The 26,848-nt window shown below is 37.2% G+C and overlaps 1 protein-coding gene across 8 annotated transcripts in view; it reads left to right on the plus strand.

Moving 5' to 3' along the window:
- Window positions 1–26,848, plus strand: part of FRY (FRY microtubule binding protein) — a 236,177-nt gene that overhangs the window by 92,595 nt on the left and 116,734 nt on the right. For 7 of the 8 annotated variants that reach the window (XM_017818584.1, XM_017818586.1, XM_017818579.1 and 4 more), the window contains 2 exons: window positions 8,891–9,090; window positions 25,582–25,635. In XM_017818584.1, coding sequence (XP_017674073.1) covers window positions 8,971–9,090; window positions 25,582–25,635 — 174 coding nt within the window. In that variant the 5' untranslated portion in view covers window positions 8,891–8,970. Of the gene's footprint in view, window positions 1–4,318; window positions 4,324–8,890; window positions 9,091–25,581; window positions 25,636–26,848 lie in introns of those variants that run through there. The other variant, XM_017818585.1, reaches the window with a different exon arrangement.

Raw genomic sequence — 26,848 nt, forward strand, 5'->3', positions numbered from 1 at the left:
ATTTTACCCCACTCTTGCACAGAATTGCAGTGTGCCTCTGAGGATTACAAACCTACCTGCCAGCAGCTGGGATGTCAGGGCCAGAAGGTTGCTAGTGACTAATAAAGCCAAACCAACAGTTTTACCCTTTCCAAGGTACCAGGATGAACAAGATCCTTGGCTTCAAAGCTAACAGGCACTTCGCCACATCCATCTTAGATGAGACCCGTCAGTTTATGTAAGGACTGTTCTGATGTTTCTCTAAGCTTGGGCAAAGATATCTGTATTAAACTGGTTATTTCTTATTGGTGTTCTTCTCAGAAGATGGCTGCTTCATAAGCATCTGAGTAGAATGAACATTTGAACTCCTTGTAGACGTGCGGAGGAGAGCATAACATACAAGTGGTATTTTAGCATCCATAAGGCCTACTAAGTGGCCATATGCTTATTTTCATGGATGCTGCATTTTGTTTCTATCCTGCAGAGGATTGGATCTGATTGGGAAGAAATGACCACATCTGGTACGTGTTCTTAGGCAAATTGTTGTCCACCCCTGGATTTGGGGGAGGGCTGAATGGGTTTACTACAAGGAGTTACTTAGCATTATGATCTGAAATGTTCAGTCTCACTGAGGATACCACACGGTCTGTTTTAGGCTTGCTTTTTTATAGCATCCCCGAAGATACTGAAAATACATTGAAGAATAGCAAGCATGTGCACTTGCACACACACACAAAAAGTTGGATAGAGTAGTTGGGTTGGCCAAAGTTTATACTTTATTGGCAACTCTACCACTTCTTAGTGGATGCACTAAGTTATTTGTCTTCTGTTTTTTGGCTTGCTGTTCCTTGAATTCACATAAAATCTGCACTCTCTTGTTATTGTAAAAGAAATAGAAAGTTTGGACAAAGATTGCCCAACCAAGTCTATAGGATTTGGAACTGTGTTCTGTAGTTCCACAAGTATTCTGAAAAGAGTGAAATAAATATATCTAAACCTGGCAACAGCATTTTTTCACTAAGTCCTCAGACAGAAATAATTTAAAATGTTGGTCTAATCTCAGTTAAATCATTGACCAAGTCCTGGAGTATCTTTATCACTGAAAATATCTCCTTCCTTTTTCTTCCCCATACACAAAGGACTCTCCTGAGGCATGTGTCTTTAAAGAAATTAAGGACTCCGAAATTTATAAATTAGCCTCTTCTCCCTTATAGTTTCAGCATAATCAAGTATTTAAGGTATCCATTTAGGAGAGCTGAGGTCATCTCAACACTTTATTGGATGAACTCCCAAATCTGTTATTCCTTTGCACCTGTTTTCAGAAAATGAGCTGCGCAAAACAGCTCCAGAATCTTGAACTTCTTTTGTACTTTTCCCCACTGACCTCACTGCCTCTTCCATTTTGTCTTTTAGACTAGATAGTATTTCCTCTGGCATAGGGACTTCCAGACTTTTGTTTTGCATGTAGTCGTTTGGGTTTCATCTTTGTTGCATTGCAGACCATCTGTCCAATTGGTCAACCAAGTAACTCTTCTCAAAGAATCTTGTATTTTTACTACATAGGCTTTTGATAGTCAGGGTGAGTTGGGATAGTTTTATGTTGTGTTCTTGAGTCAAGACAGCTGCACAGAATAACTGTCTTCTCCCAATAGTTCCTTGAGCAGTTTTAGACAGTCTTCAATGTCTGGAGTTTTCAAATACATGTTTACTGAGATTTCCAATTTTTGGAAACAACCTTGTTCTACTAAAAGGGAAAATATGTTTGAGCTTTTTTTCATATAGACTGTCTCATATGTTCTTGTTATCTGTACATGCCTGTATCTATTGTCCGTGTTTACATATTGCTGTCATTGAGGGAATTTTTCACTCAAAGAATTCCCTCACCTTGAGGGAAATGAGCCTTCACAGGGAATCAATTTCATGCAATATGGGTATTTGCCTGTGCGTTTGTTTACTGCTTATTTTACATTTTTTATTAAAATAGAGGAAGCTTTGCAGTAGTACATTCAATTAAGTGTAGTTTCAAAGCTCCACAGTTGATACTCTCTGCCTGGGACATGCATATGCAAAAGGTTATTACAGATCTCTCCATCCCTGAGTGAATGCGTGCCAGCCTCACTACAGTTGGAAGCATAAATGATTTCTAGCACTAGAAAAGGAAATCTCTGTCTGCAGTGCTGTTGCTTATGGTAGATTCGTACAGCAGCTTGTATATGGACCTTAGAAATCACTATAGGCCACACAATCAGACTTTCTTGCATTCATTTTAATAATTAGTTTAAACTGTATTGAGATAAGCATGCAGTTGAGAACAGAATCACAGAGTCAGAGAATCATTTAGTTTGGATGTCTAAGATCACTGAGTTCAACCTATGACCGAACACCATCAAGTCAACTAGATCATGGCACTAAGTGCCGTGTCCAGTCATTTCTAGTGACTCCACCACCTCCCTGGGCAGTCCATTCCAATGTTTAACAACCCTTTCTGTGAAGAAATTCCTGCTGATGTCCAGCCTGAACCACTCCTGGCACAGCTTGAGGCCATGTCCTCTTAACCTGTTGCTGGTTGCCTGGGAGATGAGGGTGACCCCCACATTACCATAACCTCCTTCCACTTAGTTGTAGAACAGGGAGAAGTATCTTAAAAGGGGCATATTTACTTCCTGGTCTATCAACTCTTTTAATAAACAGTGAAAAAGAAGCAGTAAACAAAACATATAGGCAAATATTTATATTGCATGAAATTCATTCCCTGTAAAGAGTAAGGCCAACACCAATACCACAATAATTTACACTTTTACTTTCCAAATAGTCTGAATGTGGGACTCAGATGTGCACTGAATTCTTCCTTGTCTTCATGTTTTACTATAAGTCCTCCTAAGAAAGAATCAGAAACACAAAAAAGAGCAGACGTTAGTAGCAAATTAATTATGAAAATAATGCTTACACTAAATTAGTGCTATTATTGCATCTTACTAATATGCTGGAATAACATTTTCCTTGGGAATCTTACTGTGTATTTCACCAAGATAAAAATGGATCTGCTAGATTTTTATTTTCAGCAAAAATTTCCTCTTTTATTCTCTGTCTGTCAGTCTTGAATTTATTGGAAATATTCTTTTTCAAAGGTGGAAAAAAGCACCTTTTGTGGCACTTAACCATATCCTTGTAAAGCAAATTCTTCATGCTTTATTTAATAATCTGTTCTCCTTTTAATATTATAATTGCAGTTTTAAAACAAAGCAAATTTTCTGAAGAGTCAATGCAGCAGATATACATTTATACTTACGGTTATGTGGTTTCTCATATCCTTGACATGGGAAAAGAAGAGATACTGGGTTGGTTTTATCACAAGGAATTTTAACTGTGTGTACTTTTGGCCAAAAGACTTTAGTTACAAAACAAAACCCATCCTCTGTTGTATGTATACTTTGCATTTCTATACTAATTGGTTTCAGCTTGAATTGTGTGATAATACGTGTGTTTGATATGCGTGATTTGTTTATGTCGAACTCCATTATCCTGTCTCATGTTCTTGGAGTGCCTGAAGTAGTTTCACTAATCTGTCAGCATAGTATGTACTTGTGGATAAATATAGACATGTAGCCACTCTGTGAGTGGTCATCATCATATGCTGAAGCTAAAAATTACCCCTTTGGTTATGGAAAGGCTGAGCTGATCAGGAGGCCTGCTCTAGCTCACACATTGTAGGTCTTCAGCTTTTGTCTGTTGAAAAACAAAACTGAGAAATGGAAAGAAATTTCTTTCTCAATAGGATTATGAAGCAACTCATTTATTTTTTGATTTTAGTTAGAAAAAAATTCTAACTTTTCTAACTAAAGGAGTGGAACATTTCAGGCTCATGGATATTACAGTAGCATGTTGGAGAAAATCCAGTGTGATCAGCTTTATAAAGGGGCTCGGTAGGTATGAAAATACTGCAAATAGATGTTTGCATTTGTGTTATCAGTTTGTTCATTGTTGCTAAAGTGTAAGTTTGACACAGTTTACTAAAAAAAATGCAGCTTCTGTTTTTCCTGCTTTTAAAGATACTGAAAATTCACTAACTGTGTATGGCTGAAGTTGTATCCAGTTTAGCACAGACTCTTGGCTTGTGCATTATGACAGTTTGGTTGTTTTGGTTCCTCTTACAGCTTTAAGAAAAATATTTGTAGTGCAGATCATAGCAGAGACTCTGTTTATCATCCCCGTTATCAGCTTTTGACCATGTGCGTACACTAAAACTGCTCTACATTTTTACAGCTGTTTCTTGGATCGTGAAATGATCAATACATGGAAAAATTCAGCAGAGGTTTTATGTCAATAAGCCTTTCTGCAGCAATAGTATATAGTTGTGACAACAACCACGTGTGATATTGCATTGCTACTTTGATATTTATTCCTTGTTTTTAATTTTTAAAAACACATAACATTGAGAAAATAATATGGTTATAGCCTGAACTGAATGAAAATATTCTTTAGGAAAAGAGTATAATTCAAAATACTGCTTATTGCACATACAGTAGAAAAATAGGGAACATTGGAAACAAGAAAATGTGTTTCAGACAGAATTTCACCCCAAAATGGTACAGATATCTTATAGTTGATCAAGCATAGTTAATCTTTGTTAGAGATTTTCCTAGGATAAGAGCTTTTAATATGTATACAACTTTCTAAAATCGGTCTGTAGATTCCCTGCTCTTGCAGAGTCCTCGGGCATCAGGTTTACCACGGTTTCCTGCATGTGCATCACGACTCATTCTCCTGGGAAATGAGCTACTTTTTTCTGGATGAAGGGTTTAGCTTAGTGCAGTACTTGTGTGGTAAGCAGTACCCTACAATATGTACACTTTCAAACTAAATGCTTCTGTGGTCTGTTCTGGTACCTCTGTTTGAATAACATTTATTATTTTGAAATCAGGTAGTAAAATCTAAATCTGTCAAGGGAATCAGTGTCTCGAATCAAGTATAACTCATTCTTTCCACCCACCCCACCCCACACATCTTCTGCATAAATCCATGCAAACTATATGTGGTGATTTCTCATGTTAAAAATGATGCCTATTTAATGGGGCAGTGTTTCACTGGCGTAGATGGCAAAACTGGGCACATCCTTTTTTTTTTGCCTTTTTTTAAGGCCCACATTATAATGTGTCAACATAAAGGGACCAATCAGGGTTGACTTTAATGCAGCTATTTCTTAAATTTTGAGTCCTTGATTTGCAGTTTTATGTCTCAGAGGCAACTTTTTTTTTTTTTAGTGAGTTCTATAGGGCTCTCAGTCTAGGAATAAAAACTATATTCTGTTAAAGCTCATACATTATCAATATAGATGTCAATGATAGTCTTGTCACATATTTGCAATGCAAATATCAAGCATATGCAAATGCTTGAGAAAATGGAGCTGAAAAGATGCATTAGAAAGCCAAACCTGTATATAATATTTCATGACCAACTCACAATCGACTCAAAACCTTCGTACTGTTGGAAATGTTGGTTTTCACACTGAAGATGCATAAATGGAGTTAACAGCTACAAAATGGTCTTTTAAAATTTTGAACTAAGTCAGTGTCATATGTCAGTCATTTCTCTAGCTGCCGTAATCGCTGTAGCAATGATAGATGTTAACCCCCAGGATATGCTTTTTCTATATTTGAGTGAAAGGCTGTACAGTCCTATATTTCGGAGAAGAGCCAGAATAAAAATTTTTGGTGCACTGGCAAATCTCACAGATAATTCCATTTCTCTATTACGGTATGCAAATAAGTGATTTTTCAATTAGATGTCTGGAAAAAAAAAATTAGATCAACCCATGTCACAAATCTGAAAAATCATTGTTAAAAGGCCTCCTACTAGCAATGACTATATGGATTTAAATTTCAGTCTCAAAATCCTGGCTGAATGTCGCAGTGATTGAAGATAAGGGTGGCAGCTCCCAGGTAGGGTGCCTAAGGTTTCTTAAACTTATTCATAAGAATGTGAAGTAGTGTACATGACCTCACACACCACCTGCCTGCCTGCCTGCCTGCCTCCCATCCTCCTATGTGACCCTTCATAGCAAATTTTGAACTTAGAGACAGTTTAAACCAAAATTGCCTAAGGAACAGAAGACAAGTTTGTGTTTGATTAGATTCCTGAAGATTCCTTCAAGAGGGAGTCTGGGATTGCTGCCTGGCCATGAGAGCGGCAGGCAGCCCAGCCTGGGTGTGTTGTGCTTGGCAGAGGCTGGCTGGCGAGCAGCCTGCCTGCCCAACCCGGGCACAGCACTTGGGAGGGAGCTTGGGAACGGCTGGGATGAGGACAGAGGGGAGGACAGGGCTTTTACTGCACAAAGGACACAAATCCTTAAGAAAATTGGTTTCACTGCTCACAAAAAAAATTTCCTGACTGAGCACTTGGCAATCAAACTGATTTCATGGATAGATGTGAGCCAGTCAAAACCACACATTTGGCAAATATATTTGTAATTGTAAAAATATTGTCTGACTCCTTCCTAAAACTATTTATAAATATCTCAATGGAGATATTTCCATTGCCTAGTGTATTCAATAGTCCATAAAAATTTGCATCTGATCCTTTGCATCCCACTGTCTTCATGCTTAAATTTTAGGAGAGCCTGGGTGGTGACCGAACAAGAGTGGAATTTACACTCTTCTCTGGTGGCTCTTTTTTCAGTACTTTGAAGTAGGTTATTATTCAGAACAACAGTGTATTTTTAGAACCAGTTTTGTGTGATATAAATGTATGACTGTTTTATACACTTTAATTTTTGCAAAGAGTCATAATGCCAAGAAGATTCAATGATTATTCTCTTGCCCTAAAAAAATCAAATGAAACTTTGCAGGAAACAAATCTAGAAGAGTTGTCAATTGGGGGTTATTTTCAAAGAAAAATATGGATGTGTTACAATTGCAGAATAATAGCTACATGAAGAAAAGCATTTTTATCTTCAATTATATAGTGAACTTATAAACTGATTCTTCTAAAGTAAAATATGTTCTCTTTTCTCCAGTGCATCTTTTTTTATTTTTCCATGCATGATTTTGGGGTCTGATTTTGCTACATCTTGAATACTCTTGAACAGTAGTCTTTCGGAGGTTTGGGTTTGTTTTGTTTTTTTTTCAGCCATGAAGTGTTAAAGTACTTAGGAAAGATCAATAATCTCATTTATTACAGTCACGTGTCAATAATTGACAATTACACTCAATAGTAGTTGCAATTCTCAAAGGAAAGGCTAAAGGCATTAGATGTGAGGCAACAATCATTGTAGTTCTTTCTCTCTTTCTTTCTTTTCAACTTGGATGCGACATATAATGTAACACTCTGGAATGCAATGCTATGGGGAAATGCTATAATGGTATTAGTTCACAGTATTTCCATGGATTGTATTGGATTAAAACACCTCTGTCCCAGTCACTAGCAGTACTCACGGGCATTGTGACACTTGTATTGCATTCAGAGTGGATAGTGGCTGCTCCTGACAGTGCTACTTTGAAGTTTCTGGCAAAGCTAACAGAGAGAGGATGCTACCAGTACCTACCTGAAGACTTTTATTGCCAATGAGAGCTGAGCCTGACGATTTGGGGTTGGCAATTTTATATGTAAAATGGCAATATGTGGATTAACAAGATTTTGTTTTGTATTGTTTCAATTTATTTTTCCTTCGGTTCCCAGAAAAACAGTACGTAGAGCTCAGTCTAGTACACAATATCTTGAAACTGGGGAATTCACAGGCTCACAGGATAATTTAGATTGGAAGGTATCCCTGGCAGATAGTTAGTCCAACCTCTGCTCGCTTGCGAACTAGAGAAGGTTTCTTAGGGCCTTCGCTAGTCAGGTTTCAGGTGTATCCAAGAGTGAAGTTTCTGCTGTATCTGTGGACAACGTGTATCAATCTTCAGTCACCCCCTGACAGTGGAAGATTTTTCCATATATCTAATTGAAATTTCCCACATTCAAACTAGGGTCTGTTGCCTCTTGTCCTGTCACCATGCTCAAAGAAGAGGCTGGTTCCTTGGCGTATTTGCTATACTCCATTGGCATATTTGCTATACTCCAATAGATAGCTGAAGACTGCAATAAGATCAACCCTTAGCCTTCTCTTCTTAAGGTTGAAACAGTCCAGCACTCTCAGCCTGTACTAATCTAGCAAGTGCTTAAGCCCCAGCACTTCATGGTGCTCCCTTGGCCTTGCTTCAAAATAGCAGAAATGTCATTCTTGTATGGGAGAGCACAAAACGGGATACAATACCACAGGTGTGATCTCAAAAGTGCCAGATGGAACTGTAGGGTTCAGTACTTTCAGGAAAACTAACACATAATGAATATTTTTTGGCCATGGAATACATTCCATGTCTGACTCTTCATTTAAGATTTATACTGATGACATGTGTATTGTTTTTTAAGGAGTTATTCTTGACTAATCTCGGTATAAATAATAAGAGAATGAGGCCCTTTACAACTCACCATCGTCAAAAGACCAGACTCCTGACTTTTGCAAGGCTTGGCTGGTTTGAGTAGCAATTAAGAATAAATTCTTGTTACTTAACAACTGAGTTACTGATCTGGCCTGCAAGCGAAGGATAAGAAATGAGGATGTTATTCAAATAGTAAAGTACCAGCAAGTCTTACCATGGGGGGGGAAAAAAAAAAAAAAGGATTGAACATGGACTGCATAGTAAGCACCACTCCATTTTAATACATAAGATTTCATCTTTTATTTCCTCTTCCAGTTAGATTATGTGTATTTTACCTATGGTACCATACAAGTTGTATTTATGTATTGTGCGTTTCTTTGATTAGCAACTAATCTCCAATTTTATACTTTGATAAAGGGGGCTATTGAGGTGCTCTGGAAATGTTAAGACATGTTGAATTACCCAAAAGTAAATCTGTCTTTTCTACGTTTCAGCTTCTCCAGTTGGTAACGGATATATCAAGCCACCTGTCCCACCTGTTTCTGGTACACAGAGAGAAAAAGGACCTCCAGCCATGTTGCCTATCAATGTTGACCCAGACAGCAAACCAGGCGAATATGTCCTGAAGAGCTTGTTTGTTAACTTTACCACCCTGGCTGAACGCAAGATTCGCATCATCATGGCAGAACCTCTTGTGAGTAAAAAGAAAATACAAGTATATATGTACAGTGCTTTGAATTTATTTTAAAATCAGGCTTGCTTACTGTGCAATGAAGAATATTTTGCTTGTAATCTGTGTTGGAGTTTGATAGTGTTTCCCAAACTGTAAGATATGCTGCTATGGCAATTAGAACGTTGTGGGAGAGGGCAGAGGTATGCAAGATATGCCAAAGGGGTGACATGAGAAGGAATTAATATTTGATTTCTGTTTGCAGTATGGGCACATGTTAATGGAATTGAGAGACAAGAAGGGGTGTCAGCCAGCATAGATTTCACAGCTGGGAGGATGGTTCCTTGAGTCAAAATAGATTAGAAAATGCTGAAACATTATACAAGTATTTCTGAGCATTATGGGTTTTCAGCTAAAACATGAAAATTAATAGCACTGCTGGCTCCTATTTTAGTTCTGATAGTAGTAGATTTTATAATCTAACAAAGTACTATAGCACCTATTTTCCATATATGAAAAGGCATGGAGCGTTTGAAAAAGCAGCTACATTACAAGGTCTTGCACAGTGAGAGAGCCATTGTTATTTGTATTTTAGGCAAATTTGACACACAGGTATGTCTGTTGCAATTTGTCTTATGTAGCTGAACTTCTGGGATTTTTCTGTTTTAACTTGAGACTACATTTTATATACATTCTTGTTTTTTTGATTAAGGAAGAATACTTCTATAACTTATATTTTAGTTCTGATGAGGTAAAACAAACAAAACCAAAACCTAAGAATAACCAGAAACCTTTATTTCTGTGCTCTAGGGGAATTTTTATAAAACCTTATAATGTTTTTGTTGCAAAGCCCAGTGTAGAATGTTTAGTTCAGTTCCCCACTTTCAGGTCTGGATATTTTGAAGAGCAAAATTAAGATCTTCTTGATTCTGATGGCATCTGTTTAGCTTTGATTTGGATTCAGAAGCGTTTGATGCTTGGAAAGTTTTACCAGGCTTTCTTCTGAAACATTAGGTAGATACATGATGACAGGACTATCTTACATAATTTGGAAATAACACAAAGAAAGCTAACACTAAGGAATATTTTGATAAAAAGTCCATTTTTTTCTTCTTTGATGAGTCCCCTCCCAGTCACAAAAAGTAGCATAAACTGACAATCATAGTGTAGGTCCTTTAAAAAAATAAAGTACCAGGAGCTATTCATTATCATCCAGTCTTCATGTGACGCACAGTGAACGTCTTTAAAATTTTAAAACAAAATGTACGTAGAATTGCTTGGCAAGATCAGAAAAACAACAAGAAGACCAGGATTGAGGACATAGTTTCCTTGCAGCTTCTCTGTTACTCTTAAACACTAAGCTCTACATTTTCATGTAAGATTTCAGGCACAGATATGAACTGATGACCCTGATTTATTCCCATTTCACCTTGTGTTAAGATGATTTTGAGTTGCTGTACGGTAAGATGTTATTTTTGTCACTTGGAGAAACTATGAATATCTGAATGTTGATCTTATTCTAGAGGTTGTTCAGTGAAATTTTATTTGGGAGATTCAACATAGAATGTAAAAATATGACCAAAGGCCAGAATGTCACCTTCTTCTGGTCATCATTTTCAGAACTTATTTTTTACGGGAGTCTGACCACAAGACACTAACAATAATTCAATTATATACTCACATCTCATTAATACCAATAAGACTTACAAGTCATGGCATGCTGTTCTTTGAGGGTCACTGTGACAAATGACCAAGCAGGATTCTGTAGACATTCAGTCAAAATGATCTGAAATAATTAGGTTGTAATGAAAGAAGTGACAAAAGAAAATTGCAAAAATTATTCTGGAATACTGGCTAAGAATTTAAGTCCACCTTTTTGTGTGGTAGCTGTTGGATGTTTAGCATCATTGTTCCCACATTTCTATTCTACTGATTAGAATTGTGACCAGGAAGTTCCAGGGATTTGGGAGACGAAGTTTATAAACCGATGGTGCCAAGAGCTGCCTTTTGGCCTTTTTTCACAATAGGTAGTCCAACAGTGAACTCTTTGAAGGTTCTGGTCCAATTAAACTCAAATATACTTCAAAGAAGGTCACACTTGCAAAGTGCTCAACAGTGGAATATTTCTAGTTTGAATTCTCTAAAAGTCATTAGAAGATATGACAGTTTTATAATGAGTGATGAATACTTAGGATATCTTTTAGAGAAGCTAAAATGATCTGCTTATAATATCGTCTTTTATCACAAAGTCTAGCTGACATTGAAGCTCTGAAGTTACTGTGATTAAATTTAAGACTTACTGATATATTTTTTACCTAGATACTTCTATTTTGCCTGCTTATCCTTTCTGATTATCATTACTGTTGTTTTTATGAATTTTTCTCTCAGTTTCTTTGGGTTCCATATGCCTGTATGATATATCATTCTCTTTTTTTTTGTGATGTACACAGAACTTGACTGTAAATTACCATGTTCTGACAACTGTGTTGAAAAACCATGTTTATGTCCCAGCATGAGTTGCAGATGCTAGCAAGGCACTAGAAGTTTTTGCTGTTTTCTGGGGCATCAGTGAAGGGCACAGCACCCACCCCCTCCTGCAGCCCCGTGAAATCTCAGCTGGAATAACAAGATGCCAGTGGCAGAGAAAGCAGAGGGCAATGTCACCTACTCCTACTGCTGTCTTGGCTGTCAACCGAGTATCATTTGATATTTTGGTTACTGGATCTGGCAGTGATCATCATAAAAATGCACTCCCCAGTTAATATATTTTCTAGGCATAAATCTAATGTCAACTATGCACTGCTAGATCTTTAATAAGTAAAAATGGAAAACTTTTGTTTCCAGATGTGATTTTTTTTTTTTTACTTTGTCTGGAGACTATTTTTTTTGGAATTTCAGGCGAATTTTTTCCCCTTTTAAGATCTCTGATATTAAGCAAATGATTCAATAATTACATTAAATTCACAATCATGGGGCTAATTTTTAATGATTAACTACTGTACCCAGATTGTCATTATATTAATCCAAATTAAAAGCATTTGACAGCAGACTTCATTAAAATGGCTTGTCTAGTTTATAAAATTAAATTCACATAAATGAAATGTAAATAATTTCTTTCTGATAACCTTTAATAGTTTCCTGCTTCTTTTCTGTAGGTAATTGTTCTTCTTTGTTACAAATATTAAGATTTTTTCTGCAGACCTTTTTTCACAGCTTATTTAATTCATATCTGATTTTTATCAATTTACATTTTAAATCTTCTCTGCGTTGCTTCACTTCCAAACATAATTTGATATTTTATTACTGCTGATTTTTTTCAAGCAGTGATGACCTTACAATGAAGCTAGAAAGGAGAAGACTGGGAAATATTCTTGCCAATTCAAATGAAAGAATATATTTCATAGCAACGTGAGGAGAAAACCCAGAAAATAGTTTCCTTTTTAGGAGTGTTGATTATCACTTTGGGTAGTAATTCATCCTGTGCATACTGAGCAGGCTGATCTTTAAATACGGCTTTCAGCAGTACTTAGCCACAGCTGTAGACATTGATAAAACATAGTGAGCTACAGGCATTGACAGTGGTTAATGGTTAATTTAGCTGTTGGTAAACTTTCATTATGCTTTTCTCCTGCAAGCATCTTCTTTTACTGAGCTTGTCTAAATTCAGGATCTGTCTGAATACTGAACTCAAGGCCAGAATTTACTGATTATAGGATTAGGACCATAAGCATGTTCATGTATTCTGCCTATAATTTTCTCCTTTTATTAGATAGGTTTCATCTCAGCATTGAAAAAAAACCTGAAAGTGGTGATGTGGTTGATACTAGTGTATTTATTACTTCTATTTCATAGAAGCTCGATGATGTTAAAATATAGATCTGTTTCAAAACAGGGCTGTTGTAACAGCCCAGCAGGTGGTTAAGAAGACTCTGAAAGAGAAAGAATATGCAAATTGGAAAGACTGACCAACCAACACCTGTAATGGCGCTGGTGTCTGATTAGCTTTAGTCTAGGCTTAAATTTTTTTGGGCAAGAGAAGAAATACTCTAAGGACAGACTTGGAAGAAAAGGAAGTAGAAGGGTTTTGTTTTCTCTGAGGACTGGGCTGTGATAACTAGTAAGATTTATGTAGGCTATGATAATATCAAGCAGTTTTATCCCACAGCTGTAATGTAGGATTTTCTGTTTTACATGAACTAAAATTCCAGCTGCATCACATGAGATGTCACCTGAGACACGTTACCATTACACATTCTTTATGTTTGAAGTCCTAATGAATAGTTTGGCATACATGGGTATTTCAGACCCCTGTTTTTTTACTGTGCATGTACAGTAGTTATTATAAGGAACAAGTAATTTCATGGAAAAGAGGAAAGGCAAACTGTCTAGCTCTGTTCTAACTCTTCAATCAGTTTATCTATGCCCAGAAAAATTGAGAAGAACTTTCTGCAAGTATATATTGAAAATGCTGTTCTCTTTTCTCATACAAAAACTATTATCCCTAGGACCTTCCTCTATAAAAGCTACCAGCATGCCAGCTTCCCATTGTCATATATCCCTGTCTACCTCTGTCTCACTCAAGGATTAAAATCTAGTTATTTTATTCCACTAGTGTTTGTGGTAGTCAGAATTCTATGAAGCATGTGGCAGTCCATCCCAGCTTTAAGGAGCTCATGGTTCATGATGCTGTGGCTCTGTATCTCGTGTCACATAGTTCTTTAATTTAAATGCTTCTTTATTAAATTCTTTATTAAATTATTATACCATGCTGAGGACTGTCTTCCCACCTATTCATAAGAAAGTGAAAGCATCTGCACAACATCTTACTGTAAGTACTCAATATGTAACCTGAACTTATAACTTTTATTTTATGGAGCCTTACAGATCTGTTACAGTGGGTGCATTAAGTGGCTTGTTGAATGGGCATATCTATGTCAGTCGGTCATAGGATAGTCTGAAGGACCAAGAACAGTAATTCATCTCAGGAGGAGGTCTATCTCCTAGTGCTCCCAGTAAGTGTCAGGTCAGCAGAGTTTCTTTCCTGCAGGTCATTGACTTGATCCTGGGTCTACTTTTTAGACTGATAGTTGGTCTCAGTGTTTTATTTAACTCCTAGCCATGTCTGAGGACTTCTTGTTGCTCAGAGAAGTTATGAACGCTCAATCCCTGAAAGTATTCAAGGCCAAGCTAAAGCAACTCAATCTAGTCGAAGGTGTCCCTTCCCATGGCAAGGGTGTTGAAACTAGATCTTAAAGGTGCCTTCCAACCCAAACCATTTGGTGATTCTATGATTCAAAGTTTAATTTCTTTGTGATTGCCCCCTTCATTTCTTTTTACTCAGACTTTCCAGCAACCAACTTCTTTGTTTTTAGAAATCAGTTAAACAGAACAATCTCAGTCATCGCTCTTTTCTCCTTCACTAATCAACTTATCTTGGGAGTTCACTGGCTTTCCAAGGATAGTCCAGTCTACCACTGATAATGAAGCTCAAGCTGGGTCAGGTCAGTGTGTTCTTTTCCCCAGCAGACAGAAAAGCAGCTCAGCCTGGGAGATACCATCCATGAAATAAGCAAGCTCTACTCATGAAGTCAAAGGATGTGAAGACAGAAAAACAGAGGAAAAATCAACCTTCTGTACTAAAGATGGAGGGCAATCAAATATAACAAAGACAAGTCCAATGATAATGATCCTTTACTTCCATTTCCACTCATCACCTCAGAAATAATATCCTCCTCCAGTTACCTCATTATGTATCTCAGGCTGAGACCTGTAGCAGAAGTCGGGCACTGAACAATATAGAGCTAGGGTGGCTAATCTTGAACTTCAGGACAGGTATCTTCCAGTAAGACCTAGAAAAGTTTGTGTGATTGAAGCAGTGGCCCCTGTGTAGTTCAGGAGGAGGTGTCGTAGAATTCAAACACAGACGTTGAGGGAAAAAGTATGAAAGATGCAGTGGAAGAGACAAATGCAGGGTTTCAGAAGCAATCACAAGGAGTGCAGGAGAATAGAGACAGGATTCAGTGTGGTCTGATTCCAGCATCCATATGAGATTGAGAGGGAAACTTCATGCCATTTTAGCAAGGCAGAAAGGAAAAGGACACATTTTTGCATAGACACTGCAGTTAGATACAGGTCCATAAAAACACCTTCATACATTTCAGAGTCAGGCAATGTCAACAGGCACTTTCTCAGTGATTTCAGGGTTTCCACAGCTGAGCATGTGGGCAGAATGCAATTGGAGGCTGCAGAGCTCATTTCGATGGCAAGACTCTCCAGGATGCTCACTGTCCCTGAGCCTCATTACTGCATGGATATAGTTGGAGGATAGTCAGTGGCGCATGTGATGGTTCAAATCACTAAGAGGATTTAACACTGGAAGACAGATTCAATCCAAGGTCACTGAGACTGTCACACTAGATCACACATTGGCCAGTGCTTGCAAAATACAGCAGAGAATCTACCACATGCCCTTAATCACATTTTTGTGTCATTTAAGGATATTGGTTATTTCCACTTTCCAGAAAATGAAAGTCGTATTACAGTCATTTCAGGCCAGTCTTATCATCATCATGAAGGACAGAAGAAAATCATGTATACACTTTGGTAGCATTCTTACCAGATAAGAAGCAATTAATTAACACGTTATCTTTCCATAGCTTCACACAACTTCATCCCTTGTATGCTTTCAGAGTCACATTTGAAGTCAATGAGGCACTGCTTCATCAGGAGTGCTGTATGTTTTTTAATTTATGTTCTCTTTTCTGGGCCTGAGTCTGACATGGTACAGTTTGCACATCAGACAGCTAGAATTATTCCATATTTGACCCTTCATATCTGGTGACATGACAAATATGAGTAAAACTTAAATACTTCACCTAACGACCTTCCCAGTATGGAAATCCACGCAATAAGGTCTTGTTTCACTAGATGGGCAATCAGTACAGGCAGAAGCTATGGTTTTTATGGCCAACATTCTTGTAGCAAAAGAGCAGTGAAAGCTGTTGTTAGCTCTGCAAGGGCACCCAGTGTCCTCCTTGAAAGTCTGTCAAATCAGTACCAGTAACAGGAGGAAAAGGCTTCACATCAAGTTAACTGGGAATATGTCTGTTATGGTACAGTTACAGCTTTTGAGATAAACATATAACCAATAAAGCCACAAATAAAGGAAGTTTAAAGAAAACTACTGGCAGTAGTTCTCCAGTTCACTTTAAAAATGCACTTTCTTAATTTCTTGGTCTATTCTATGAAAATAGATGTGTAGTCGGTGTAAGTAGCTACCTGACATTAAAGCAGCACTGACTGCCAGACAGCAAACCATGGCCAGAGTCATGTGCTGTCATTTATTACCCTTGGCTGTCTGAGGCTTGAAAGAAGTGTGGTTTCTGTTTACAGAGCTCTCCACTATGCCTAGGGCAGCTCTGCAATTACAACTCTAAATTTATGCAAATCATAAGGGCTTCCTATAGCTTTGATTAAATTAGGTCATGTTATTCTGAGTGGATAACCAGTGGTCAGGGTCCTTTGGACACTAATAAGCGGTAATGGCCTCCTCTGACTCTCACCCACCCCTGCCCCACAGCCCAGGACCCATTCCCAGGTTTTGGGGCCATCAGTCCCTGCTGCAGCAGAGCTGGTCTCCTTCTCCCACAATACTGCCCTGCCATGGGCCTTGCCAAGCTGGGTCCACCCACATAAAAATACATTAAAAGAAGGAACCTCATCCACTGCTTGGAACGTGAAGATCCTATACGTCTTCGTAGCATTGCTCTCACTATGGGCAGGAAGTTTGACTGAAAGTGAGGACAGCACTCTCATAATAACTCAGGGAATCAGTTGAGCTCAAGAGGGAAGATGTGCTTTCCCCATTCTCTGCAGGAAAGAAAAGCTTCCTGCATTTTTCTACCATTTATGTCCTCTTGCATAGAAGAAGTAGCTTGGCTCCTCATAAATCAGTTGGTGTAAAACTCTTTGCATATAGGACTGAGGTGTCAGTTAACTTCTCTGTCTGGGAAACAAATGACCAGGGTATATTAAGGTCAGGGAAGAGCATCCTCTCACCCTCTTTGCCAGCTCTCAAAAGTAGTGTCAGAGATGAAAGAGAGGGAACAGCACTATTCAAGTTACACACTTTTGACTGCAGTGACTTTCTTCCCTAAATCTATTTAATTCACCACTGTATCTTCCAGTCTTTTTATTTCACAGCAGTCTGCTGTCACAAAAACCTTCTCTTCATGGAAGTAATTATTATATGCATATCCTCATTTTTTTTTTTAATATATATGTATTGACTGATGTTGATCACGTACCTGAACCACCTTAAAAAACAGTTGAAACAGGACTTTGAATAGCAGTTTTGGGCAGAAGTCTTAACATGGGCTTGGAAGTCTAGATCTCCGTTGTCTATTGTTTTTATTGTTACATGGAAATCACTGTATCAAGTGCTTTTTCAGAGCATCATGTTTATTCCAGCCCAACAGACTCATAAATGAAAGATCTTGGACTCTCATGCTGCATCCTAGGACACCATTCTTGACTTAGACTTTATATAAAGTTTCATTAATTATTAGAATATGACTCCAGAAAGCCTTCTTCCTGACTTCATATGGAGAGCAAGGTGGAAATAGTGGTTTTATGGAGCATACCTTCATTTTGATGTCTGTATTTGGAGCATGTTCTTGTTTCTATTATGGAGGAGCATTTTTATGAAAATACATTGTAATGGCTCTCAGCACAAAGAACAGAAGAAGAAATCTGTATTTACTTCCAAAAGGTTTGGAGAAGGAAATCCCATATATCTTGCTCACCTTGAAAAAAATGCATCATATAAGCAAAAAAAAGAATGTTTTTATGTGTGTGTGTGTCTTGCTGCAGTCAGGCATTGCAATGTAATAGCTGTGTTGTTTTTCAGCTCCGCTATTGCTGCTGCTTCCTATAACTGGCCTTTTTCATTTCATTAATACCAGTTCAGTTTAGCAATGAGCAATTAAAATTGGTTTAGGATTTTTTTGAATATTCAAATTTACAATCAAATACCACTTTAGCCGATAATTCTTTTAGGCATGTAAATCACTGAATCTCTAGTAATTGATTATCAGTGTAGAAATTGGGAATATTGATAGTGTTGAACTTAACCCATGTAAATCATTATTTGGACTTGGGACTACTAAAAAACTCAATCCTGTACCTAAAATTCCATTAGCCCTGTTTTAGTTAATCCATTAAATTAAATTCATATTCCTTTTCCAAGTTGTACATCGTGGTCCTTCATGAATTTTGATCTTAAGTACAAATGCCACTAAAACTTAATATATTCCCTGTCCCAACAAATTAGGTTCCAATTAAAAAAATTTTATTCTCTTATATTGGAATTTTTTAAGTCAGAATCATACAATCTGCTAATACAAGTCTATGATTGAATTATGGTATCAACATTAAGTGTCCACACATTGTTTTTAGATGCTCTTTTTAAATTTATCAAACTTAGAGGTTGTAAAATTCACCTCTGTTTCTGTACACTGTAGTATTGGAGTAAATAAAATCAGGGAAAACCAAGGGACAGTGTTATGATACTAGCTAACCTTACAACTTACCTGTGCTCAGACAGAGGATTTTGATGTGTTCACAGTTAAAATTTTGAAAAGGCATTCCTATTAGAACAAAGCTATGAAAACAAACAGTCAATAAAATTTCCTTTGTCAGTTGTGCTAGAATCTACCTCTCATTTCAGTAAACTTAGTACTCTTTTCAACTTTATAGGTTTTACAAAAGCATGTATTTAAAATACTTCTTTTGGAACCGATCCACTAGTAGCCATCAGCTTTTTTTGGATTTAAAATGCCATAGTAAAAGAAACTGTTTTACCTTCTATCTGCAATAAAGCACTTTAGTTTGTAACAGAAAATATTAGAGAAGATACAAATGCTGAGAGTAGTAGGTATGTTGTTTGGAGTTTTGGGGTTTTGTTTGTTTGTTTGTTTTGGGTTGATATGATAGGTTTTGTTGCTGTTACCTGTATGTCTGTAACAGCACTTAACGTTTGTTTAAAGTTTGTGACTCTTTATTGTCAACATTGAGTTGAGGACATACCTGGGAATTTTTTTTACTGCTCAGGTAAGAATGTCAGAGCCCTTGAGTTGTTTGCTCAAGGTAAATGAAAGAAAGAAAACTTTTATTTTCTTTTTTGTGCGGTTTTTTTTTTCACATGTTATTTTGGGAAAGCTGCAGTGACAAATTTGGCACTGTGCATCTAATAGCAATCTCTGATTCAGTGGGTTTGCTTGTCTCTTCAGGCTGCTTGAAATTTACTTCTGTGGAGTATTACTTCTGAAAACCAATTTGCTATTTTTTTGGCCTGTTTGGCCCTTTTTTCCTGATATATCAGTTACTTCAGATTAAACACTCTCGTGAGTGTTTCTTGGTAGACAGCATACGTAAAAGATGCCTTTTGCAGAGAATGTGGTAATCAGACAAAAATTAGCCTGTAATACCTGATGTGATGACATAAGCTATCACCGAATCAGAACAGTACATGGCGAGGATGCCAAAGAGGCAAGAATCAGAGCCAGTGAGTGAAAACCTGTGTTTGAAGCTGAACTGATGTTTTCTTACAGTTTTGTATTCCTCAGTCCAGCAGTACTGGGTACATTCTTTTCCACATGAACGAAACAGAAGAGCCATTACAAAAAAACCAGAGCAATTACATGAAGAAAGAATAGGCTGATAATACTGAACCTGTCTTCTAAACATGCACCTTTCATTATTTTTGTGCATTAACTATAATGACAAGTAGGTTTTTGACCTGAGTTTGCTAGAATAAAATTTTTTTTTAAAATATAGCATATTTTTACGTTTTTCATAGCCACTCAAATATACTTATTTCCTCCAAATGAAATACTATGTACAATTAACATTACTTTTTTCTGAATTTGCAATTAAATTGAATGAACTCCATCAGAGTTTTTGTTAACATTTGTGAGTCTATAATTTTGTGTTATGCAAAGCTGTGTTTTCTTGAAGCTATATTATCATATCTTTTCTATTATGTTTGCCTTTAGAATTTTCTGTTGCTGTATGTGTAGAATTTCAAAGGTTAATAAGGGAAATCTCCTTTTCTCTTTATTTTATTATCTGTGTACCATGCTCACTCACGCAGTTTCTTAAAAGAAGTGCCTAACAGCTAATTGATGATGAGCAGAGCAACAAGAGAAATCAAAGATTCTGTTGTCATCCACTGAACAGACAATTTACGCATTTATGCATGAGGACCTGCTGACTTGCGAAGAACTGTTAATGAAAACAGGACACTAATTGCCTGTTTCATAGAAGTTCCAGGTGGGAGATGTTTGGGAGACTATCAGAGCAAATAGATTATCCTTTCCTACAAACAGCAAAAGCTTGGCTCTCTTCATTGCTTAGGTATAAATTAACTAGGCTTCGTGGGATGGTGGTAGGAATTCCCAAATAGTAAAAAGGTATATAAGAGATGAAAATTATTTCCAAAGAAATTCAGAACTATTTTCAGTGCAAGAGCTTTTTTTTTATGGGACCATAGGCTGTTCTCTATTCATTTTTGAAATGGCAAAACTGATATAAATACTCAAAAGTTCAGTTTCATGAACCTGCTCAATGCAGGATCAGCACAGATCCATTCTGGAAGGGTGAAGGCAGGGCACACACCTGGAGAGGAGGCCAGGACCAGACAGACAAACTGTTCATTTCAGAGGCAACTGGCTGGCAGGTCAGCTGCACCTGAAGGGTAGGTGCACCTCTGTGGAATGAAGTTTTGCATGCCCAGCCTTTAGATGCGAATTGGCATCATTGCATTTTCTCCTAGATGGTACAGAACATGGTTTACACATCACGTGAGCACGAGGTTGAGAGCGATATGTTTTGTGATTTTTGTATGTACAGAATAATCAATGGCCAAAACCAAAAAAATTGCATATTTTTGAACAGACTTTTTCCTACAATCACCAGTTTTCTTTCCTGCTGAAAAGTATGTAAGACAAAGATTTTCATTTGGGGTGGAGGGGCTTATGTGGTGATTCATTGTAAGCAGGAAAGAAGTACACTTGGGGATCTTTTAATTCTTAAGATTGTGCTTACATTCATTTTGTAAATATTGTGGTGTAGTAGTGGAATGTGGTCTATATATCTGCTCCATTTTGTGTGAAAAGGTCCATTCTTCTGCTCCTTCTCTTCAATAAGTCTTCCACCCCAGCAGACTACTCAGTAGAGTACATGTGGCTGCTTTTTAGCATGCAGTGCAAAAGTTAAAATTTGTGTAAAAATATTCTTTCATCCTCCATGCTTTAAAAAAACCCAACAGACCGATAGGTTTTATCTCAATCAGTAGTACAGTGACAGTAGCCTGTCACAGTTCACTAGGAATAACGTGCCTAATGATTGCTGAGATTAGAAATAGCTTTAAGGGCTATTATATATCATTATAACATGGTGACGTAGTGAAGCTTAATAGGCGCTACAACATCCTTCTGTTTTTATGTTTCCCTGAAACATGTGTTCCATGAACGCTCAGTTCTGTGACAGGTGGCTATTCCTGTATAAATTCACCCAATTATGTTTGTGTAACAGCCCTGAAAAAGCATTAATATATTAACCACTAAAAGTAACTGACAGTCTTTGGAGAAATGTTTTAGTGTGTCTGTGTGAACAGAGGGTTTGAATAATAGGGGTTTTTTAGATAAATTATAAATATTATATTTAGTTGATGCATGCAAATATGATAAAATATACATTTTTATTGCATATTTAACATATTCTATTTTATTATATTCTATCCATAGAATATAGGAAATTAATTTTTAGGTGAGCATTTTGTTTTGTAAGCACTGAAAACACAAAACTTTTTGATGGTTTTATTGAAAAACAATAGTTTCAAATATTAAATCTAAAGCTGTCTTTGCTGATCTTTACCACTTATCTCTAATGTGTTTAAATCATGGGAATTTCCAGCATGAACAAATACGGAGTATACAATTGTAGGCAGCACTTCAAACAAGAAATAAGGATGTTTAACTTAGTGATTAAAAATGGAAATGTTATTATTGAGAGTCCATTCCTCTGAAATTTTCTAATTTTTTTTGTAGTTCAGAAAGCTATAGGCTCTTTCATGTTGATCAAAATTTTTTTTTTTCATGTTTTTTGGTTGTAGGCTTTGGCTCCAAATTCAACCTACCTATTCATCCAAGATGTAGTTTAGCTACAGAGACTCAAATAAGTTAATGGGTAATATAAAATGGCCTCTTTGCCATTTCCAAATTGGCTGGGCAGTAAAATTAATAAAAATAAATAGTACCTTGAGGCTAGAAAACAGTTTTAAGAATTTTTAAAAACTTTAAAATTATGTATCTCTAGAGTAAATAGACTACTATGGAATCTATTGCTCAGAGGCAGTTTCACTTTATTATACATATTAACCTTGTCTTTACAAGTCCTGAACGCTTGGCATATAGTGAAGTCTACCATGAGAATAATTATATCTTATATAGTAGCTGCCATAACAGCAATGTTGAAAATACTGCATAAAATGAAATGGTAAGATTCGTAAGGATATTAGAACCAAGTGATATAGAATAGGCAAGTTGTTTACAATAGTTGAAAAGATATTATCTGTTGCATGAAGAAAAATTGCTGGTTTTAAAGGATAAGCACCTGCAAGCAGTCTTTGAATTTACTCAGCAGTGTCTTTCTGACATGGTCACTCATTACTGTCATGATGCAAGCGGTCATCCTTTTATGTTTTAGGAGTCCTTAGACAACAAAAACCACATTTGTATCTGGCCCTTCATTTTTATTCAGTTCATTATCTGTTCAGCACTCATCACTAGTAATAAAGTAAATAGTAATAACCACTACTTTGAGTTTTCTCAAACCTCCAAGCCCTAAATAAAATTTTCTGTGGTTGTTGCCATTCACTGCAGGGGTACAATGAGTGGCTTTGGCATGTACACCCTGCTACCAGAACGGGGAGGGGGGATATTGTGCAAAGATACTTGTCTTCATGGGGTCAGCTTGGGTCCATCCAGGCTGAGCCATCACTGCAGTGGCTGCAGGCAGTGTCAGCGGCAACACCGTACTTGGAAAGAGTCGAGGAAGATCCAGCAACAGGAGCAATCTGAACAGGGGGACAAAGAAGAGGCAGAGACAGCTGCAGCAGCAGCTGCTACCGGGCAAGAGTGTGAGTAGGTGCAGGATGGGACAGAGGGGAAGAAAAGGCCTCAGTTGAAGCTTTAGACTGGAAACATTGAGAAGTTATGGCAGCAGAAGCCTTCATGGCTTTTGGTAGATATCCTTGGCAGTTCTCTGTCCCAGGACTGCCTTCTGCTGCAACCAAGACTGCTGCATGGCCTATGAATGGTTTCTTTAGGTCAATTTACCAGAGTTTGGAAGCCCTGGCGTAGTCCGCTGTAAGAGGGCAAGAGATGACTTGTTTTGCCTTGTCAAAATCAAGGGATCTTCACTCACTCAGAAGCGCATTCCGTGGGGAGCATCGTCATCAGAAACTGAAGTATCTGGGAGGTGTGTGTGCTTCCAGAGATAGGTTGTAGGTGATAAGGACATTTTCAGGATTGCAGTTTCAGACCTGGGTTCCCAGAGCATGGTTTGTCTCATTTTCTTGTGTCCCTCTTACAGATAGCATGTGATGAGGAATCCCATACCTCGTTTCTGCCTGAAACACCACACTGTGAAAGCCAAACATTGCAGTGTTGGGCCTGGAAACACAAAGCTTCTACATACTGAAGCCCTTTCTGTTGAAACAGACCTTAAGAAGCTTTGCCATGGTAACACAACTCTTCTGTAACAGAATCAGAAATTTCATAATTAAAAAAAAAAGGGTTGTTGGTTTTTTCCCTAAACTGCACTAATTCTTAATATGCTAATTTGTTCAGGACTCACGGAAATGTAAGAATCTTTTTCTTTTAAATAAGTTGACTACTATTTTTGAAAGATTATCTGCTGTCCTTTTCAGTGTACAGCAACAGACAAAAGAAGTATTGTCCTCCCATGGGACATATCTGATTGTCTGGAGGAGGAGGACTGTGGGTAGGGTAGTGTCCTTTGTTTTTCTCTGGGCTGCAAAGTTTTACTGCATCTTTTCATCACCAGTAAGTTGTCATGAAGTTGTAATTAATAGCTGTTGTGCCCGTAATGTAACCTGGAGGAGTCACTTTAGATATTTGAGAAAACAATGAAAAATATTGATGGCTGTTCTGGATAAATCTGTGACTCAGTAGAAAACATTTTGTTGATTTTTGTATTTGGTAGGTAGTCAGGGGATACTGCAGTCACCCCACACTTGGCCTCCTTGCCAGCTGGCATTACAAGTGGATCAGCATAATTAATTTCAAAATCAGTCAGCAGATTAAACTGGGCAACATTTTCTTCAGAGAAAAACATTAAATAATAGAAATCTTTGGTCTACCTAAGGTCTCTCCATTCCCGTATCTCAGCAGCTTTACAGATTTCTTTGGTTTGCATCTCATATGCCCTGGCAGTGATGGTATTTGGCCTGATACATTAACGGATGCTGATGAGTGTAATAGTTTGCTAAAAGCTGAACAGAAAATCTCATTCTGAGCTGGTGGGATAGCCTCAGTCTTTCAGCTGTAGGAGAAGAAAGATTCATGATTTACAGAAGAATAAAGCACTGGCACATTTCAGGCACTAGCAACAGTGGTGTAATTCAGTACAGAATTGTGATGGTGACAAGTGATGTGTTTTTCAGACTGTCATCTGCCCTCATGTATTGTTTATTTTCATTGTGGTTTGGGAGATTCATGTTTTGTGTATTGTTGTGTGTATCTAGAATACTGGCCTGTGTACTTCTGCGTGTCTCAGGAATTCAGCCTGCTTGACAAAAGAGCCATAAAGGTGAATGGATGTTCACACACGATGACTCTTTCTGAACTGGGCAGTTCTCTTTGGCTTTCCCAGTTATTCTGAGAACATGTCTTGAAAATTTGCTTCTGTTCCAAAAACAACTTTTTTTTTTAATGAGTAATAATTTTTCCACAATTGTCTTCCTCAAAAATGAGCTCTATGGTCTTTGATTCTTCTAAAATCACCTTTCTTTCAGTATGCCCTAAATGATGCACTGTATCTATGTACATGTTTGTGTGGCCTGGTAGTGTTATAACAAGAAGGTATATCATGTAACTAAATAGACCCCCTTGGTTATGTATTAGAGGAAATACTAGATGCTTTTTATAATTTTGAAAGAATTTATCTTCAGTGTGAGCAGCAACTCAGATGTAATATGTGGTCAATCCTCTTTTGTGAAAAGACACCAAAGTCACTAAAGACACAATGTCAGTATTGACCGATACATATGCAGAGGTCTCCTCTGCATATGAAACAAATAGTATCTCCTGGATGAGATCAGGAGACACACTATGTGAGTAAAAAAATCTAACAGAAAAATAATAGTAGAGTTGATAGAATATATGATAGTATTGATCTAAAGTAATAGGTATTTAATATATTTTCTTTTAGGAGAAGCCGCTGACCAAATCTCTGCAACGAGGAGAAGATCCCCAGTTTGATCAAGTAAGACACTTGAAATTATGTTATTTCCATTCCTCAGGCTAAAAGATAAATACTTGGAAGGCATTCTAGTGTCTTTATTCTGTGGTTGCATACTGCAAAAGCAGTATGTCTCAATGTACTTTAGTAGAATGACAAATGCTTTGCCTAACCATTCTTGGGTTTAAATTGGAAGGATTTTTCCATTGTTTTTAAGCTCAACATTTTTCTGCCATAGAACTTCTCGCTTTTTACAATGTATTAGGTACATGTATTATTTCCCGGCTGTTTTCCCAATGGACATTTTGAAGCAAACTTTTTATATTTTCAGAATATCTGGTTTTTGAAACAGGTGCACGGCCCTCAATCTTTTTTTTAATGGGGTTTCTCTTATAGTTATTATGAAAAAGTATTAAAAATAAAATAGAACTTATATAATTAATTAGATTTCATTTAGTAGAACAATAAAATTGTAATTAATAAAATGAAATTTATATCTGTCATTAGATTAATACGTTTATTATGTAAGGTAAATGGGACAAGTATAAAAATAAAACCAACAGCAATATACACACTTCTTAATAATAGTATAAAGCAATTAATTTTTGCCAGCTGTCTTTCTTTAAAAAAAAGCCACCTAGAAATAATTCCCACATAAGTAACCTATTTTGAAATAAAGAAAGATAGGTGGTAAAGAATTTAAATTGCATAAAGGATGCCAAAACTCACAAAACTCACTCCCAATGAAGAGGAATGATAAACCATAGGTGTATCATAAACAATAAAAGTTATTTGCTGCTCCTCCATTCCTGCCTCAGCTGTCATTGCTGTCACCATTGCTGCTGATTCCACATCTGCCCACAGCACTGTGCCACCAGCAAGGCCAGAAACACAGGACAGAAAGACAGAGCAAAAGCACCAGCAAAAGTGACAACTGTGAAAGCAGCTGTAACTAATGGCATAAGCTGCAGGTACCATATTGATTAACTTAACTCTGGGAGAGGAGATAGGTATAAGTAGAACTTCAGAACCTCAGATGAACATTTATTTGGTGTTCTGGGACATTACACCAAAAGCAAAGATGCCTTTTGAGACTCCACTGGCATTCACTAAGGTTCACTTCATAATTTTAGCTTGACAAAGTGACACATTCTAGATTGTTCTGTAGCTGCTTTTTCGGGAGAGGTAGCCTGCTTGGACGGCTGTTCAGAGCAGGAGATAAACAGAGGAGGCGACA

Source organism: Lepidothrix coronata, unplaced genomic scaffold (genome assembly GCF_001604755.1).
Source record: "Lepidothrix coronata isolate B3197 unplaced genomic scaffold, Lepidothrix_coronata-1.0 Scaffold69, whole genome shotgun sequence".
NCBI classification, from domain to species: Eukaryota; Metazoa; Chordata; class Aves; order Passeriformes; family Pipridae; genus Lepidothrix; species Lepidothrix coronata.